This window comes from Venturia canescens, chromosome 8 (genome assembly GCF_019457755.1).
Source record: "Venturia canescens isolate UGA chromosome 8, ASM1945775v1, whole genome shotgun sequence".
Taxonomy (NCBI): domain Eukaryota; kingdom Metazoa; phylum Arthropoda; class Insecta; order Hymenoptera; family Ichneumonidae; genus Venturia; species Venturia canescens.
In genome coordinates, this window is record NC_057428.1 from 11,291,873 (window position 1) to 11,308,173 (window position 16,301).

Here is a 16,301-nt window from a genome sequence, read left to right on the forward strand (position 1 = left end):
GGAAGGTTCGAGAATTCAGAATGCAAAAAAGAGCCGAATATTTACGAAATTCATCAAGATTTTATTAAATAAAATTTGAATTTTAGTTTGTTTGTTTTTTTATTCGAGTCAATGCAAACGCATTCGACTAAATGTTTCGTAACGAATAAAAATGAATGAGAGATATAAAACAAAGTATAGAAGTGTATGTCGAGGAGTCCATGTAATGGCGCACAAATTATCACAATATTTCTCGTTCAAAATTTCACACTAGAATGAAAAATTAATTACAGTGTTTCTCGTCGTCATTCCAATGATTATTTTGTCTGTTTTGAAAAACTCTCAAATAATTCATAGAAAATGAACCGTGAGACTCGAAAGCATGAGTGAAGAAGGAAATACTCTTTGAGGTTCTTCATCGTATTTTTTTGGGGCCAAAAATGAGATCAGCGTCAGGCGCACCTTTCGGATGGTTGTACTTTTGTCTTCGTTCTCTGTTCAAGTTAACGGTAACTGGTCGCGTGCCTTGGTTGATAGTTTCCTGATAGTCTTCCTCTTCTTGTCTCTCAGTTATATTCAAAGTGAGTCTTTTCACTCTTTCCTTTTCTTCTTTTTGTTCTTGCTCCCGATTGCGAAGATTAAGAGCGAGTTCGGAGGAGACGGGAACCGCGAGATTTTTGTACTGTTGCTTGTTGCCTTTTCTGAGCATGAGAACAAAATCTACGGTTTTCGTGTCTGCTGGCACTTCGTGCAACTGCTCGTATGTTTTTTTCGTGCTTTTCACGTGGAGAGGCACACTGATGTCGACCTGTTGCGGCTTCACAGAATCTCTCATACGGTCCTGAATATTGTCGGATACAATTTTATCAAAAGCCGAAAGAAAATCGTCGTCCTCGGGACAGTTGACCCTTTTAGGGCCCGATGGCAAAGCCGCATCCAGCTCCGAAGCGTCCATTACAACTCCCGTTGCCTCGTTGCAACCTTGGGAAAGACTTTGGTCACCCTGGGTGTTGTCCTGCGTGCCCTGATTCTCGTCACGGTCCCCGAACCAATCCTCGTCCGATTGAGCCTCCGACAAATCCTCTGCTTCCTCAAAATGCAAATCTCCCACAGCTTTCGCATCGCCACCCCCGTTACCCCCAGCTCCTCCAACCACGCTCCCAGACTCCTCTTCAACTTCTGGTATGACTCCCATTTCCATATCCTGATCAGCTGCTCCATCCTCGCTCATGTTCACCAAACTGGGATACAAATTTGCTCGCAATTCTTCAATGGCACACTGAGACTCCTTGTAGCTCTGGAAAATTTGCATCTTTGGTCTCAACATCGCCAATGTGTCTCTGTACATATAATCGATTCCTATCGGGAAGGGATTCTCGCTCGTCCAAGTAGGATCGGTGTACTTGAAAAGATAGTAATTTTGGAAAAATATGAGGAAGTAATCGAGCTTTTTCTTGCTCGAACCGCCGCTGAAATACTGTCCACAAGTTTCCAGAAGTGTGCACACGAGTCTTATGCGGAAGAGGTGCTCTGGTGGGTCCAAGGGACTTGGAACTGCGTGATCGGTGCTGACGCCGAACGTTATAAGGAGGTAAAGCGTTCGAAATATATCGCCACTTTCGACCATACGATAATTATACAACTCGCCGAGGTATTTGACCATCGCGACTCTGCGTTGATTGTACTTTGGCAGATTCATCTCCATGCAGAGTCTAATGTCTTCGAGAACTCCATCGACGACGTAAGGTCCAACGAATTCGTAATGAGCGACCAATCCAGCCAGTAAACTTCCGACACAGCGAATATTCAAGTATTTGACGTTGTAAGCCGCTGTCAAACACTTGATCGCGTAACTCGCAGTTGCATCGTCATCCCAATCCAATTTTCTCATCCATTTCAAAACTTTGTCGGTGTTCGTTTTCGACAAATCTTGATAAAGTAATTTTCTTATGAACTCGTGGATCGGTGGTCTTATTTTTTTCGACATTCCCACCGTCGATTCTGGTGGATTTACAAAATAATAAGCGTTCTCGATTATCGTCACGTAACGGGAATCCAATGCCGTTACCGCCTTTTTTCGCATCATTTGTTCCAGGTAAACTTTCGTTCGTTGATGAGAATCTGGTGAACAAAACAAATATCTACCGCATATTTCTAATAAATTGCACGTCATTTCTATGTGATGGTGAGTAAAATCATGGAGCAATACTTTCAGACAATACAACGCTTCGATTTTTGAGTAGAGCTTGAATTTTACCAGTTCCCCGATATAACGGACGACTTTGACCTTAGACTCGATATTGATCTGGTCCTTTTTCCGCACGTGATACTTGAAGTCGTGTTTGAGCATTGAACACAGATCATTACCCACATCCGGCATTACTGGATAAAGAATTGCTGCCAAACGCGAATAAAATGGGAGTAGATCGAGGCGTATTCTGGACACGCCGAACAGAGCTTTTATCAGTTTTTTCTTGTTGTGCTTGGTATTGAGATTCATGAGAAAATCGACCGCCGCGTTGTCGATCATCTCGCGATTAACGCAGTTTGGTAAATGTGTCAAAAACGCATCGAGCATTATTTTATTGCTGATATTGGCCACTTGAGGTTCCTCGTACTCGGGCTCTGCTTCTTCTGTTACTTTTTCAATTTCTTCCAAATCGTCAAAAACTATTTCTTCGTCGAGGGTCTCTTCTGTGATGAGGGGAGTTGCGCAGGGCTCGTTTTTAAGAACATTTGATTCTTTTGGGTAGGAACCAGGCATGAACACCATCAAATCGGGCATCACTTCGTAGAACCTTCGAGTTTCTTCGTCCCCCCACATGTCTTCCAATATACTGTTGTCCTCACCCTCGCTTATCATCTTCAAACTCTCCTCCGCTTCTGCTCTTACCTCCGCATCCACAGGCAATTCGGGCATTTTCTCATCCAGGGTATCAGCGAAATTCTGGACACTGGTAACCAATCTTTCATAGGATAATTGCAGAGATTCGAGCTTCTCTTTCCTTTCGGTACTGAGTTCTCCTCGAGTTTGCAATATTTTGCGATTTTGCTTCTCAAAAGCTTGCAACTCTTTGTGCTCTTTCAACAAATGTTTGCACAACGAATTGTAATAATCACGCAACAAAGTACGAACGTTTTGTTGTTTGTCCGGAGACAAGAGCTTGCTCCGTGGCACTGGAATCTGCAGCTTTTCTGACAGCTCTCGCACTCGTCTTGGAACCAAACCTGCATAATCTTCTCCACAGTGGCGACAAAAGCTGAGGATTATACTCGCATTATTGTGCTCCTCTTTGTCCATGTTGATCAAAACAGTGAGCACCGAACCCAGCAAAGAGAGACCTTGCTTGTGCGTAAATATACCAGCGTTAACAAGCTCTGCGTAAAACCTTAAATCTACTCTGAGTTTACTTGGATTGGCAATTTTCTCACCAACCTTGAGACTCAAAGCTCTCTGCCAGTTTTCAAAAAAGTGACTTGAGAACTCTGCGTAGTTTTGGTGCATGAAACTACAAGCTCGCACTGCTGGATTGACATCTGTCATTTTGAGCTTCGCATCCACCAACGCAATGGCTATTTCACTTACGTACTTTGTTAAATTCAGATTTGCCATGTCTTTCAGGAAAACATCCAGTTGCGTCGCGCTAAAGTTTTTCAATTTCTTGACCAATGTTGTATTTTTTTTCAAATTCGAATCCAGCTTACTGAAATGTGAATCCGGTGGTCGCGTCACGTTCAGATTCGACAAACGAATCTCTTCCTTTGCCGCCAATCTCTGTTCCGTTTCTTTGATGTAATCCAACAAATACTGACGGTCTTCCTCCGATGGTACTTCCGCGCATTCACCAGCTTCTCCTTCGCCCTCGACAGCCATCTCACCTTCAGTCATTTTTCACAGTTCCTCACAAATTCCACTCACTGTTCACGTTCGACAGGAATCTTCGTTTCTTAGGTTATGTCACTCTTATCACAACGTAGTCCCAGACCTCCCAGACATTTGGGAATTCACAGTTGAAATACTGATCATGGTTTCGGCAGAATGCTATTCTTCGAAATCTCAACACGATTCTCAAACGATTTCTGATGGTTGATAAACGGTTGATTTTACGAAAGTATTCAATGTTGTTTTTACGAGCAGGCCTTTTGCCAGTTTTTTTTTGTTATTGTGCGGCATGCATTTATCAATTTACTGTCTGACTGCCTGTCTGTCGACGTTTTTTTCACTTATCGGTGCCGTTTCAAAAGTTGTATAGATGGCGATAACTCCTCACCGAACTCCGTCGTTACAAATGTTACCAGAAATCGGAACTTGCAGGAAAAGTTCTAGTTTGTCACTTATTGTGGCGAGCGAGGCCGAAACTTTGGATTATCGACATGAGATAGACACAAATTCTAATTTTGTTACCACATTACCGATCATTACCGACGGAATATATATAAAAAAACGAAGGTCCAATTGACTATCCGATAATTATGAAACTCTTTTTTTCACATTTTGTTTTCCTCAAATATAAAAAATAAATAGAAAGGTGGACGACATTGATTGCAAATTTCCTAGCTTACCATTCGATGGATTACATTCCAAAAGTTACAAAAGCTGTCACAGTAGAGACCGAGGGCATGAGTGGTTCGAAAAAAAATCTTGACGAAACTGTTCGAGTGTTCTTCGGTTGATTCCAATTCCTCGCTGTGATTTGTTCATTCACACCTCAACCTTTGTGAGGTTTATTAAATCAAAGAACAAAAACTTTCTAGATTTTAATTCGATCTACACTTTTTTCTATCATTCCGACGCACAACCTTCAATAATTGGTTAATCAATTTAGATAAATGTTTTTTGTCTGAAAACGTCTACTTCTGAGTCAGCCCCACGAAAATTTTCTCGGAATATTACGCCCGCGCAAGTACACCTTTTCGGAGTTCAATTCGTCCAAGTTTAACATGTAAAATTCAAGAATTCAGTGCAGAACAATACAGATTGATGTCAAACTGAGTAAAAAAACTGCAATACATTTTTGTCCGAGAGTAGAAAACTCTTTTTGTCATCTCGTCAAGCTTTTGTTCCGGTGCTGCGGTCGTGGGGTAAAAATTCGCGCGTGCCGTTCTTTTCTTATTAAAGATCCAGCAGGCGGACACGCCTGCCGTCCCCTTTTTCGCGATTGATACAAGTTGCGCAGTTTTTCCGAATCTTTACAATTTTTGTGGACCCTCAATAATTTGGGTATTTATAGGATCAGAAATCGGCCGGTGTACGTATCACCGATACAGATGGGTTTTGGATAGATCGAATCCAGCTGTTCCTCGACATGAGGCCCGTGCCCGATAATCCGCTTATGCTAATGCACCAGATTTTTGCTCTTTTTTGGAAAGACTGTAATCTGACGGGAATTAGAAGAGGGAGAAGGACACGGCTTCGCGTATGACAATACATTTGTATCGCTAATACGATCGATATAAAAACGGCCATTATGAGAATATTCGCTTTATTCGCGGTTTCCAAATTTGAGCGTAATTTAGGTTCGGCGAAACGAACGACATTCGTAGAGAATCATTATTGATGATTGGTATTCCAATTAATGAGAATCACGTCACAGACGAATGCAATCCATTTGTTCCTTTCACGTCGATTTTAAGCCAAACTAACCTCATTTCGTGATCGATTCGGTTGAAAAAAACTTCATTAAAATTCTTGTGCACAGAAATCTTCGAGGCTGCTTCGCATCGAACGTGACGATTGTTTCGTCTTTTTGACCTTGAAATGTTCTTCTCATCTTCACATTCGAAGGAAGAAAGAAAAGAGAGTCAAAGAATTGTTTAGTCCGAACGCGACAGTTGCGACACCGTTCGAACGGTTCGAACGAGCATCGAGTGCTTGCGTTACGACTTTTGACCCTTTTGACCTATTTTGTTAGCTTTCTCATCAATTCCTGTCCTCCGAATCGAGACTTTTGAGGGCTCATTTAAAGCGAAACATTTAAACCTTCATTAAGAGAGAAGAACATTCGAACCTGATTACGAATCGATACGTGTAGCGATGCTCCTAACCTCAATTTGCAATCTGAACGGGAAACTAATTTTTCTACGGAATTTCACCGCGCTGCGGAATTTCACATTGATTATTTTACTCGACGCGTTCATGACTTTTCTCATCAACTAATGCTCCGTCTTAAATGCATTTTCCAACAGCTTCTGACGCACTGCTACTTTCAAATCTCGAGCGAAATTCGTTCGACCCGAATGTGGCGACAGTTCGCAACGATTTTTTCTCCGCTCTCCCTCATTCTTTTTCTGAATATCTTAATATGCTCCCGTTCAAACACATAATTCTGCGAGTTATATTCGATCAAAGTGTGTTTTGCGGAGAGATTACAAGTTACAAATTAGGCTCATATATCGAGGGATTAAGACGTTCGTGGGTCCGATTCGCCGAGCGGGAAAATAGATGCGAAGCCTGAACAAACAGAGCGCTGAATGCTCGAGTTTCGTTGTGCTGCGTGAATAACCTACAATTTTGGCTCTCGATCCTACCCCGTGACGTGCGCGTATACAATCGACGCGTTTAATCTTTTGAGTTATTACGAAACTTTCATATTGCCTCCGATCTCCATTTTATCGATACTTAAAATAGGATCAAACAGTCGCATTGAGTAAAAAAAATTCGACTGATCGACAAAAGTATTAACGGTCCCCTGACGAATTTGGGAATGGCTTCCCTTCCAAAATCGTTCCCAAAAACCGAGCGAAACCGACGACAGAAATAATTCGAATGCATTCAGTTATCAGACCCCGAGAAAATCAAAGTGAAAGCAAACCTCGCGGATGACAATGGCGACGAAAAACAATCACAGCAAATGAGAGCAGCGACGACGCCGCGTCTTTGTGACAAGTTACTTTAACATCTCAAAGACGTTTCTCGAACTGTTCGATGTCGGACTGTTCGTTCCCTTCGCCAAGCCCGCTCCCAGGAAACGGGCAACTTTGTTTGAGCAAATAAAATGATTTGAGTCAAAATACGGGCTATTGAATGGCAAAAGGGCGGTTCTTGTACGTCGCCATTAACAATCGCAGCAATCAGGCACAAAAGCCTTTTATCTTTGTGAGCGGGGGGTGTGAACTTTTGGGAGAAACTCTTCCCACCTATTTAGCCTGCATTCATACAGTGATTATACACCGACGTAAGTCAGTTTGGATCCGGCGTCGCGGTGACGTTCGGCCACTCGATTGTCAAGACGAAATTTCGACGGTGGCACGCGCCTACAATACGCGCTTGGGGACGGGCTCTCCGAATCGAGTTTTACTGCGGAATCGTATTAAGCACATACGCTTCGTAATTCGTTATGGCAGGGGCTTGTACATCTTTCTAGCAGGTTCTGAGTGCTTTTTGTTGTAAATTGGTCTCTTCGCGAGTGGAGTTTGCTATTTTTTCATTACGATTCGTTCACTTTCGGCGAATCACGACTGAGAATTTTTAGGTTAGTTTTCGCTCTTCTGATAGGCTCAATATCTCCGGTCCGGACAATTCCCTTTCAAAAGAAGTTGTTTTTGGAATTTCGATTGTAAACTCTCGTTCCCGTCTGGAAAGTCGCTGTCCATTTCGTCTCAGAATTTATATATTTTTTTTCATTTCAATTTTTTTATCGGCTTTCAAAACGCCGGAATTTCGTTGAATTTTTTTTGAATTTGTTGTCTCTTTCGTTGAACTCTTTTAAGTTTTATTACAAACGGAGACGAAGCGAGTCAGATTTTCAATTTTCGATTAGAACCGCGATGAATTGGTTCTCAAATCTGCTGCCTCCTGGCCCTTAATATCTTTCCATCGAGCGTGCGAATTAATCAGACTGTGGAAAAGCGATGAATCGTGAATATTAATGCTCGAAAGGTTAAAAATCGTTGCTGAAAGCGAGCGTAGAGAGTCGTTCATAGCAACGAAGTTTGAGAAAGAAAAAAAATGGAGACAAACTGCAAATCAATTAAAAATAATGAACTTTGGGCCGAAAGGGCCAGTCGCGTTATTTCTTCACAATGACATTTTACTGAGCAAATTGGGGTCGGGGAAGATCGAACGAAGACTCATGATGAAGGAAGGGTTGTTACCCCTCGATTTCATTCTCCTCGATCTTTTTGCACCAAGTGCGCGCGCGCGTGTGTGTATTTGGTCATTTTTCTCTCGTATCGTTGCGTCTCCGTTGCTCTTGGGCGGGTTTTTTGCTTTCGATTTAAAGCGGAGTTTGACGACGGCGAAGCATCCGTTTACCCCGCGAGAAGAAACTGAAAAAAAGAGACTTTGCCACACATCCCGCACCCGTCGTCCGGTAATTTATCGCGAACTAAGCTTTCCGTGACTAAGTTGGCGTGTCCAAATCAGAGATATCCCCTTGCTACTAACTCGACTATACAATAACCGAGCACTACTCGAAATAATATTGTGTATATTCACCCTGGAAATGGGGGGAGGGGGGGGGGACAACGACATAGATTTTCTGTGTCATCCGAGTTTACATTTGCGATGGGGGCTCGAAGCAATATTGTCAGCTCTTCTGACGATTTGATACGCGTTAAACTGACTGAAACGACGCTGCTGATGCGCGTCAGCGAGAAAATCCTCTTCGACTATTCTCTTTCATTGTACATTTTTTAATATATAAAAACATACAAATAATTCAATGCTTTATTTATTTTTAATGATTATAATTAAATTAAATTAAGTTAAATTATTGAAATTAATTATTAATTTTATTGTACATTAATATTTTTTAATGGGCAATTTATAATGTAATATTTAATTTTAATATTAATTGTAATAATAAAAATAAATTAAAAAATGGAGGATTAAAATTATAAATACGTTTTCCATGTTTTTAATTAATCAGCATTTACGTTAAACGCGGTGTCTCATCGTTCCATGCGATACGATTTATGATTCGCTGGTGTTTCAGCAAGAAAACTGTTTTTCTTTATTAAAACAGAAATTTAAACGTCCAGTTGAATAAAAAAAATTGCTAAAAGAGTTGAAAATTTGGGGAAAATTCATTTTTATAGTTGCTTGCTGCCTTAAAATTCGTCTCGCGATGACTGTAGCACAAAAATAATGCGCGGAGACTGGAAACGAAATTTTGTTGAAACATTGAAAATTTTGTTGCCTGAATGAAATAAAATAGTCGAATACTTCGGACAAAATATTATGGATGAATGCAAAATAATTTGTTGATGTGGTGAATAAATGTTTATTTCTGTGAAGAAATTTTTCGTATTTCTATAAAAAATATTTGCTGCCCGAGCAAATGATTTTGCTGAAATGTTTTTTCTCAAAAATAAGCAAAAGTAAATTATCACGCATAAAAATAGAGGGAAAAAAGCATTAAGGAAGTTGAGGCTTTAGAATGAAAATGATGTCATCGCTTTTAAACCGATTGCATCTTATGAAGTGAAATGTAAAAAAAATCAGCTAAATTTTCAGACAGTTTAAGAGCGTCGCGTTGCTGAGTCAAATCAATAACAATTTGCGCCAAATAACATGTAATCTTATGGAAGTCAAGACACATTAAGGAGGCTGGATAGCGACGATACAATGTTGTCATGCTAAACCATGTTAAATACATAAAAAATTTCAAAATGATAAGAATTTAATAAAATTTGGTGAACATATTCTTTAGTGCCAAATTTGACAATACAAATTTTGATCACTAAAGTTCACGTGTACTTTAATGCATAATTACTCGATAACCAAGCAGAAGAAAATTTTGAAAAAAATTGTGTCTTCGCACTTGATGTTGAAGAACATTATCACCAAATTTGATCAATTTCTTATCATTTTGACGAATGTAGCCACCCTCCTTAAATGATATCTCCGTTAAAAATGATGCTAAAAATATGAAATTTTTTGGGCAACATGAACAAGGCTTGCTAAATAATGTCAATTTTTTTTCAGATTTATTGGGAGATTTGCTGAGATTATATTAATAATAATCCGTTTCCCGTGCAGTTTTTTGAGGCTAAGATCGTCACCGTTCGTGTTTTCGACTGAGCTTTCACCAGTTTTGCGTCTTTTTTTCCCCAACTTTTTATCTTTAACCCTAGAACGCATGACTGGGGTGTGAGCACACCCCACGCGAACTTCAAACTACGCTCCCGTCCTAACAAGCGACATTATCGACTGATTATCGACGGATTTTTTAATATATAAATTCAATTGAAATTAGTTTTATCGTACATCATTCTTTTCGTTATAAAAAAACGAAGAAAATGGTGTAAGATAAAGTCAGTTTAGCATCGTAGGACCGGATTTATAAGCAGAAAAAGAGTGGGGTGCGTTCAAACCCCGGTCATGAGGTTGAGGGTATGAAAAAAGGCACATGAGGTGTAGGGTTAAAGTGTATGCAACATTGCCAAACTGTAAACTGGCCTAACTTTTGAAAGGTGCAGGTCATAACTTTTGGATAAAAAAATGACTGTACAGCCTCAACTTCCTTAAATTAATGGACCGAATAAAAAGCCGAATTTGAAAAATTCGGCGGATCAATGAAACTGTAAAGACAGAAAATTTGGGAGTATCGCGACGAATGATGGCATCGGAACAATGATCGTGAGATTTTCATCCGAAATTCAAAGCCCCGACCACAAATGAACGGGGGGAATATTAAGGGGGTTTATCGGGGTAAAAATTTGGCAACTGTATAATACATCGTTGACGGAGTTAAATGATTCGTAAAGTCGGATAAAGTGTACGAGCGCGGCGCATCATGAGTCGTCGATGAACGACGCGCACTGGTAAAACGTAATGGACCACGCACGAAGCGACGAGCGTTGCAGCCCGTTTAAGTATGTATACGATGGGCACGGAATAAAAATGAAGAATCGTGGCAAAAGGAGAAAGAATATTGCCACAAGCCAATCCATTATACACGCGCGGCTCATAATTCTCGAATGAGCATCACGCTCCATTGACCAATTACTTTTTTTCCTCGATCTCGTGTGTTTTTTTGTTCCGAATCAATGAAAATTTTGTCCTTTTTCCAAATTCAATGTCTCGTACGCGTCTCCCGCTTCAACCCAGCGCACGACGGAGCTTTATTTTCTTGCTGCTCCTCCCAAAAAGAGAGACCGAGTAAAAGGACCAAGTTTCAATGCACACGAGTTACGAGGAACCAGGGGCTTCGAGATGGACAAGAAAAAAGGAATATCATGGCCTAGGACACGAATAAGTCGCACCTGGTTATTCCTCTCGATAATAAACGTCCACACACACGCATCTACGTCCGTGTTATTTTTGTAGATACTCATACGAGACCACATTCGTCTCCACTCGAAATCTTTCGGTCGGAAAATTACCGTAAAATTGACGCCAGAACGATATTTTATATTCTTTTCAGAAGGGGGGCTCTCCTCTCGCGCACACGCGAGAAAAAAATATCGACCTCTTGTGAGGTATGTTCATGGGGCTAGTTTTATTGACTCGAGATCGATGCTCACACGATGGATACAAATCTTGTCACTTTACGACGAAAATCCACTCGCCCGAAGCGATTTTAGTGCGAATTCATAACTGCTGTAAAGAGGAACGTTTCGCGAGTGTTCAATCGAACGAAGAATTTCAATGATTTCATTGCGATTTTGAGAGGATTATTCAGATCCGGAACGCGAACGCTGTTTTTTGAGTTCTGCCAACTCCGAGAAAGCGTTTAGAGATCGAGTTGGTTAATCGAATTTTAATGATCGATGTTTGCAAGTTGGAGGTTCCTTCGGGTTTGTTTTGTTTTTGTTTCATTGAAGTTTTCAGGAAAAGTCTGAAAGCAGCCACTCGATCGAGGCTCTTCGGGAGCATGTTGGAACGATCCGCGGAACGTTGCGAAGCTGCGGGTTAAGAAGCGAGGCAGAAATATGAGGGAAAAGGAAAAATCGTAGGAATTAGAGAGCTCGAGAATGAGAAATTGTGCTTTAAGGGTCTTCTCACTCGAGGGCGCCCTTAATAAGTAGGCGTTGCGGTATTCATCATCCGGCACGCGACCCTTCTCCTCTCCGGGGCGTTCGCCATACTCTCGCTACGTTCATTCACAATAGATTGTCACTTTAAAAACTAAGTTAAGTCATTGCTCTCAATTGCTGACTTCAGGATAATCGAGATTCGAAGTTTACAATTATTTTCGTGATTCTTGCCACTTCTCCCCTTCCTCAATGCATTCATCACGAAGCTTAATAAAATTGTGATGAATTCATAATCGTATTCGAAGAATCGAACAATAATTGGACGAAGAAATTCATAAAATCAATGAGCAAATGAAAAAAAAACTCAAAAACTTCCAAGTTTCCAATTATTTTCGAATTTCTTGTCCCTTGTCCGCTGCTTTTTGCCATTTCTGTTCGAAATCCCGGCAAATCATGATATCAAGCTGTAAGCATTTTGGTAGAATCAATCAATAATTGAACGAGAAATTCGTGAAATAAATGAACGAATGAAAAAAAAAAAAAACTCAAAAACGTTAAAGATTCCAATTATTTTCGAGTTTCTCGTTCCTCGTTAGCTTCTTTACGCCATCTCGAAATCCAAACGATGGAGTTGCAGGCATTTTGGAAGAATCGTTGAACGACTGAATGAACAAATTAATGAGAGAATTTAAAAAAAATGAACTCGAAAGAAATTCGAGTTGAAATGTTTACTTAAAACGAAACAATTAACATTTAATTGAATGTTCTGTTTTTACATAGAAATAAAATTAAACGGAGAATCAGTTGACATAAAAAGTGGCGTATATACCGAGTGAAAGGCGACGGCAATTCAACGAGATTCCCATTGACAAGAAAGTTTCCCATGGAACGAGTGAGCGAATGAACGAATGGAAGAAAAAAGCGCGGTGTTTAGAGGCGCTGGAGTTTTTCCCGAGCGAAAACGGGCCGAGAAGGTTTTTTGCGTATCACGGTAGCTTCATTTTTCGTCTTGCTCTTTAACTCTCCCTGCGCCGGTTTGTATGTACACTCGGCTCTCAAAGGGGGCAAAAGGAAGGGAAATAAACTAACGAGCCATTCACACAATGTCCGAAAAAGTAGAGATTCATAAATTGTATATCATAAAAGAGTTAAAAATCAGGAGAGCAGAACGAAATAAACTTTTAATTAGATTCCTCCGAATAATGACGAGAGAGAGAGAGAGAGAGAGAGGACGCTGCTGGGATTGAGCGTAAAATGGCAAAGCTTCAAATAACAATTCATAATAATTCTCATAATATAATCACTTTCGTTACAATATTTTTAAGCTTCTTTATTCCGAGATACGAAATTTAAATATGAAAAAACGTGCGTTGAAAAATTGAATTATTAAGGGGGAATATCAGTGCGAAAAAAAGAGATTGGGCACAAAAGAGTTTTTGTATGGTCCAGGGATAGCAGACTAAACGGTAAAAACTCGTTTTATATTGATATTTAAGTTACATCATTCAATTTTATCTTCTCAAAACTTTAAACACGTTTTTCTCGAAACCATGTTTTTTGACGTGATTGACAGCATAACTCTGTCAAATTTTGTCCAATCGACTTCATTCAAAAAGAGGATTCTCTTCAGAAAACTTATCGCTATCGTCGCATCGTAGGCTCTTTTTTAAATTGTACTTTTTTTAAATTAACAATTTACTGCAAAATTTTCGTGTAAAATTCGATTTTTTTTTTCAATGGCGGCCATTTTTTTTAATCAAAATTTTCAAATTTCCTACGATGCTGCGACAACTATACTATTACAGTTTAACAATGTTTTTGAATTTTTTATTTCAGATGCTTTTGCTGTGGCACTTGTGCCGTCAACCGTCGGGGAGTCTTTTTTTAAGACGCCATTTTGCGAGCGCTCTGCTTAATAAAATGTGCTAAAAACAAAGAAAAACTTCCTCGTATACTTCATTACTTCAATAATGAATCCACGAAATTTCAAATAATTTGATCGAGCCATTTTTTCAGAAATAAAATCCTAAAAAATAGCCCATTGTTCAGCCTGCCACACCGGTTTGAATATCAACAATATTCGAAATGAATGAATGAATAATCCCCACAAAATATTCATGTCGAAATAAAATGAACGTACAATCCCAATAGAATTCGCAAAGAAATGGAGTTTCATTAACACGCGAGATTGATCGACTCGTAAACAATTTTATTTTTCCACCAGAGCCAGCACGTTGGGAAAGCAGAGGCTCAGAAAAACCTCCGTCATTCCACCGCCCGCGCATAAGAGAAAGTAAAAGTAAAAAAGAAAGATGCGAAAAATCAGAAGCGGAGAATCGGCGAAGAAGAATCGTAAAAATTTTCTCAAAGAGTATTATAAAGAGAGAGAGAGAGAGTACGCATTGTTCAAGGTTATGACGTAGCAAATGCGCTTATATTCTTATGATCTTATATACTTACCGAGAGAGAGAGAGAGAGAGAGAGAGAGAGAGAGAGAGAGAGAGAGAGAGAGAGAGAGATTCCTCGTTGCCGAGTGACTGGACATTGAAATTCTTCTGTGCCACGTATTTTTTCTTCCCTGAGGTATCATTACCCGTATTATGATATTCTCACGGCTGAGATGCGTCTTAAATAGTGGATACCCGGCTCCGGGACAGAAGGGCGTAGCCAGAGAAGCTCGGAGCGTTTTCCCAGCCCTCTTACGCTTCCGGGTCAGCCGAATATCTCTATACGTATATTCACGGGTTGCGGATCATAGAAAAAGTGGCCGAGAGAGGCGCAGAATCCGGGCCTCTGATTCACTGTGGTTAACAAACCGTGGGGTATCCATGGACCAGGCAAACTCACCGCCATCTCTCAACACATATATACATATAGATACACGTGTATAATCTTCTCTTCAGCGCGTGTCAAAACACAAAATAGCTCTCTCTTTCGGTTGCCTCGAGCGTGCAACGATCCCGGATAAATCGAAGGGTAAAGTGGCAAGGGGAAGGAAAAAAAGAAATGCTACAACGATGCTTTATATACACGTGAAACGGTCCAGTAGCGGGTGAACAACTGCGAAATTACCGAATGATCTACGCTACGATGATCCTCGTGTCGTGTGCCTTAATTCTCGATGCTCTCTTCTCGTTATTGTTGCAAACAATGCCTTAAGAACGAGAGAGAGAGAGGAGCGAGTTCGCAAAACAACGAAACCTCGAGGAGCGTTCTCTTGACAATGCGCCCGTTTATTCTTCTCAGCCATTAGTATTTTCGCTTCGACTTCGCTGTCGCTCGACATGCGCTCGTTCAACAGTTTCCCCAATATTTATTCTTCCACTTTTTATTAATCTCGAAGAGTATTGACGCGAGGGAAAAAAGACGCTTTTCGGTCAATACTCGGCTCCAGCTTCAATCTCTGGTCCAGCTTTGATGTGGACAAGAAGAAAATAAACCGTCGGTCTCTCGCCCAATCGATTGCACCCCGCGGAGAGTTGTTTGCGCATTCAAATGCGGTCGGGAAAACATAAATAATGATGTTTGAGTTGACGCAGTTGAAGTTTCAGCTAAAACTGGCGATGCAAAGCACCGAGTCCAAGCAAAAATGCAAAAAAACGTCGATTTTACCGGACCAATTTTAGTGAAATTCTCCAGTTGAGTTCGCAACACGAGGGAATAATCACAAAAATATTTCGCGTGAAGAATTGATCTCGGAAAAAAATTGAAAATCTCCACACAATTTTCAGCGATTTCTTTCATTGGTTCGTCTTCGGGTCGAGTTAGAATTTCTGTCATCGAGAAAAACGGATGAACGGAGTGATGCAGAAGTAAAGAAGAAGAAAAAAAAGAGTTCAGAAGCGTATTTACTATTCCCATGATTATCTGCTGACGTTTTTCTTTTCTTTTTCAGTTTTTTCCATTCAATTCTTTTATAAGTGACCGATGGCGTGTGTAGCCGATGCGGGATGAATGAAGCGAGCACCCTCGATCCCACTCTATCGCTTTCTTCATTCTCCTTTTTGCTCTTTCTTTGTCCCGCGAGGAAGAGCAGAGAAAAGCAGCCGCGGGTCGGCTTTTTTCGAGAATGCACTTTTCCCGGAGCGGTGAAATGAGCCGAGCTAATTTCTTGAAACGGGGGAATCGTTCGCCGTACTGCGGACGGGAAAAATGACAAGGAAAAGGAGTAAACGAGGCTTTTCTTTCTCATCCCACGCACATAATCGCAGCTTATAAATGTGACGGGATTCACGAGTTTTTATCGCACTTTTATCGACGGGGAATCAGGAGAAGTCTCTTGTCACACGGATTCGATCTCGGACTCCCTTCCGCACGAATCTAACAAGTTTATCGAAAATCGTTGAGAAGAAAAGACTCGAGTGCGGTGCTTCCCTCGACGCAGTCGTCCGTTTTTTATT

The 16,301-nt window shown here is 40.6% G+C and overlaps 1 protein-coding gene across 1 annotated transcript; it reads right to left on the reverse strand.

Annotated features, from left to right (window-relative positions):
* Window positions 1–40: 40 nt before the first annotated feature.
* On the reverse strand, window positions 41–4,176 carry Upf2 (UPF2 regulator of nonsense mediated mRNA decay). Its single transcript, XM_043427514.1, has one exon. It carries the CDS (start codon window positions 3,866–3,868, stop codon window positions 395–397), a length of 3,474 nt encoding a protein of 1,157 aa, XP_043283449.1. The 5' UTR covers window positions 3,869–4,176; the 3' UTR covers window positions 41–394.
* Window positions 4,177–16,301: the final 12,125 nt, after the last annotated feature.

What these genes read in the sequence shown, in the direction of transcription:
- Upf2 (XM_043427514.1), bottom strand. Translation starts at nt 3,868, where the DNA reads ATGACTGAAGGTGAGATGGCTGTCGAGGGCGAAGGAGAAGCTGGTGAA.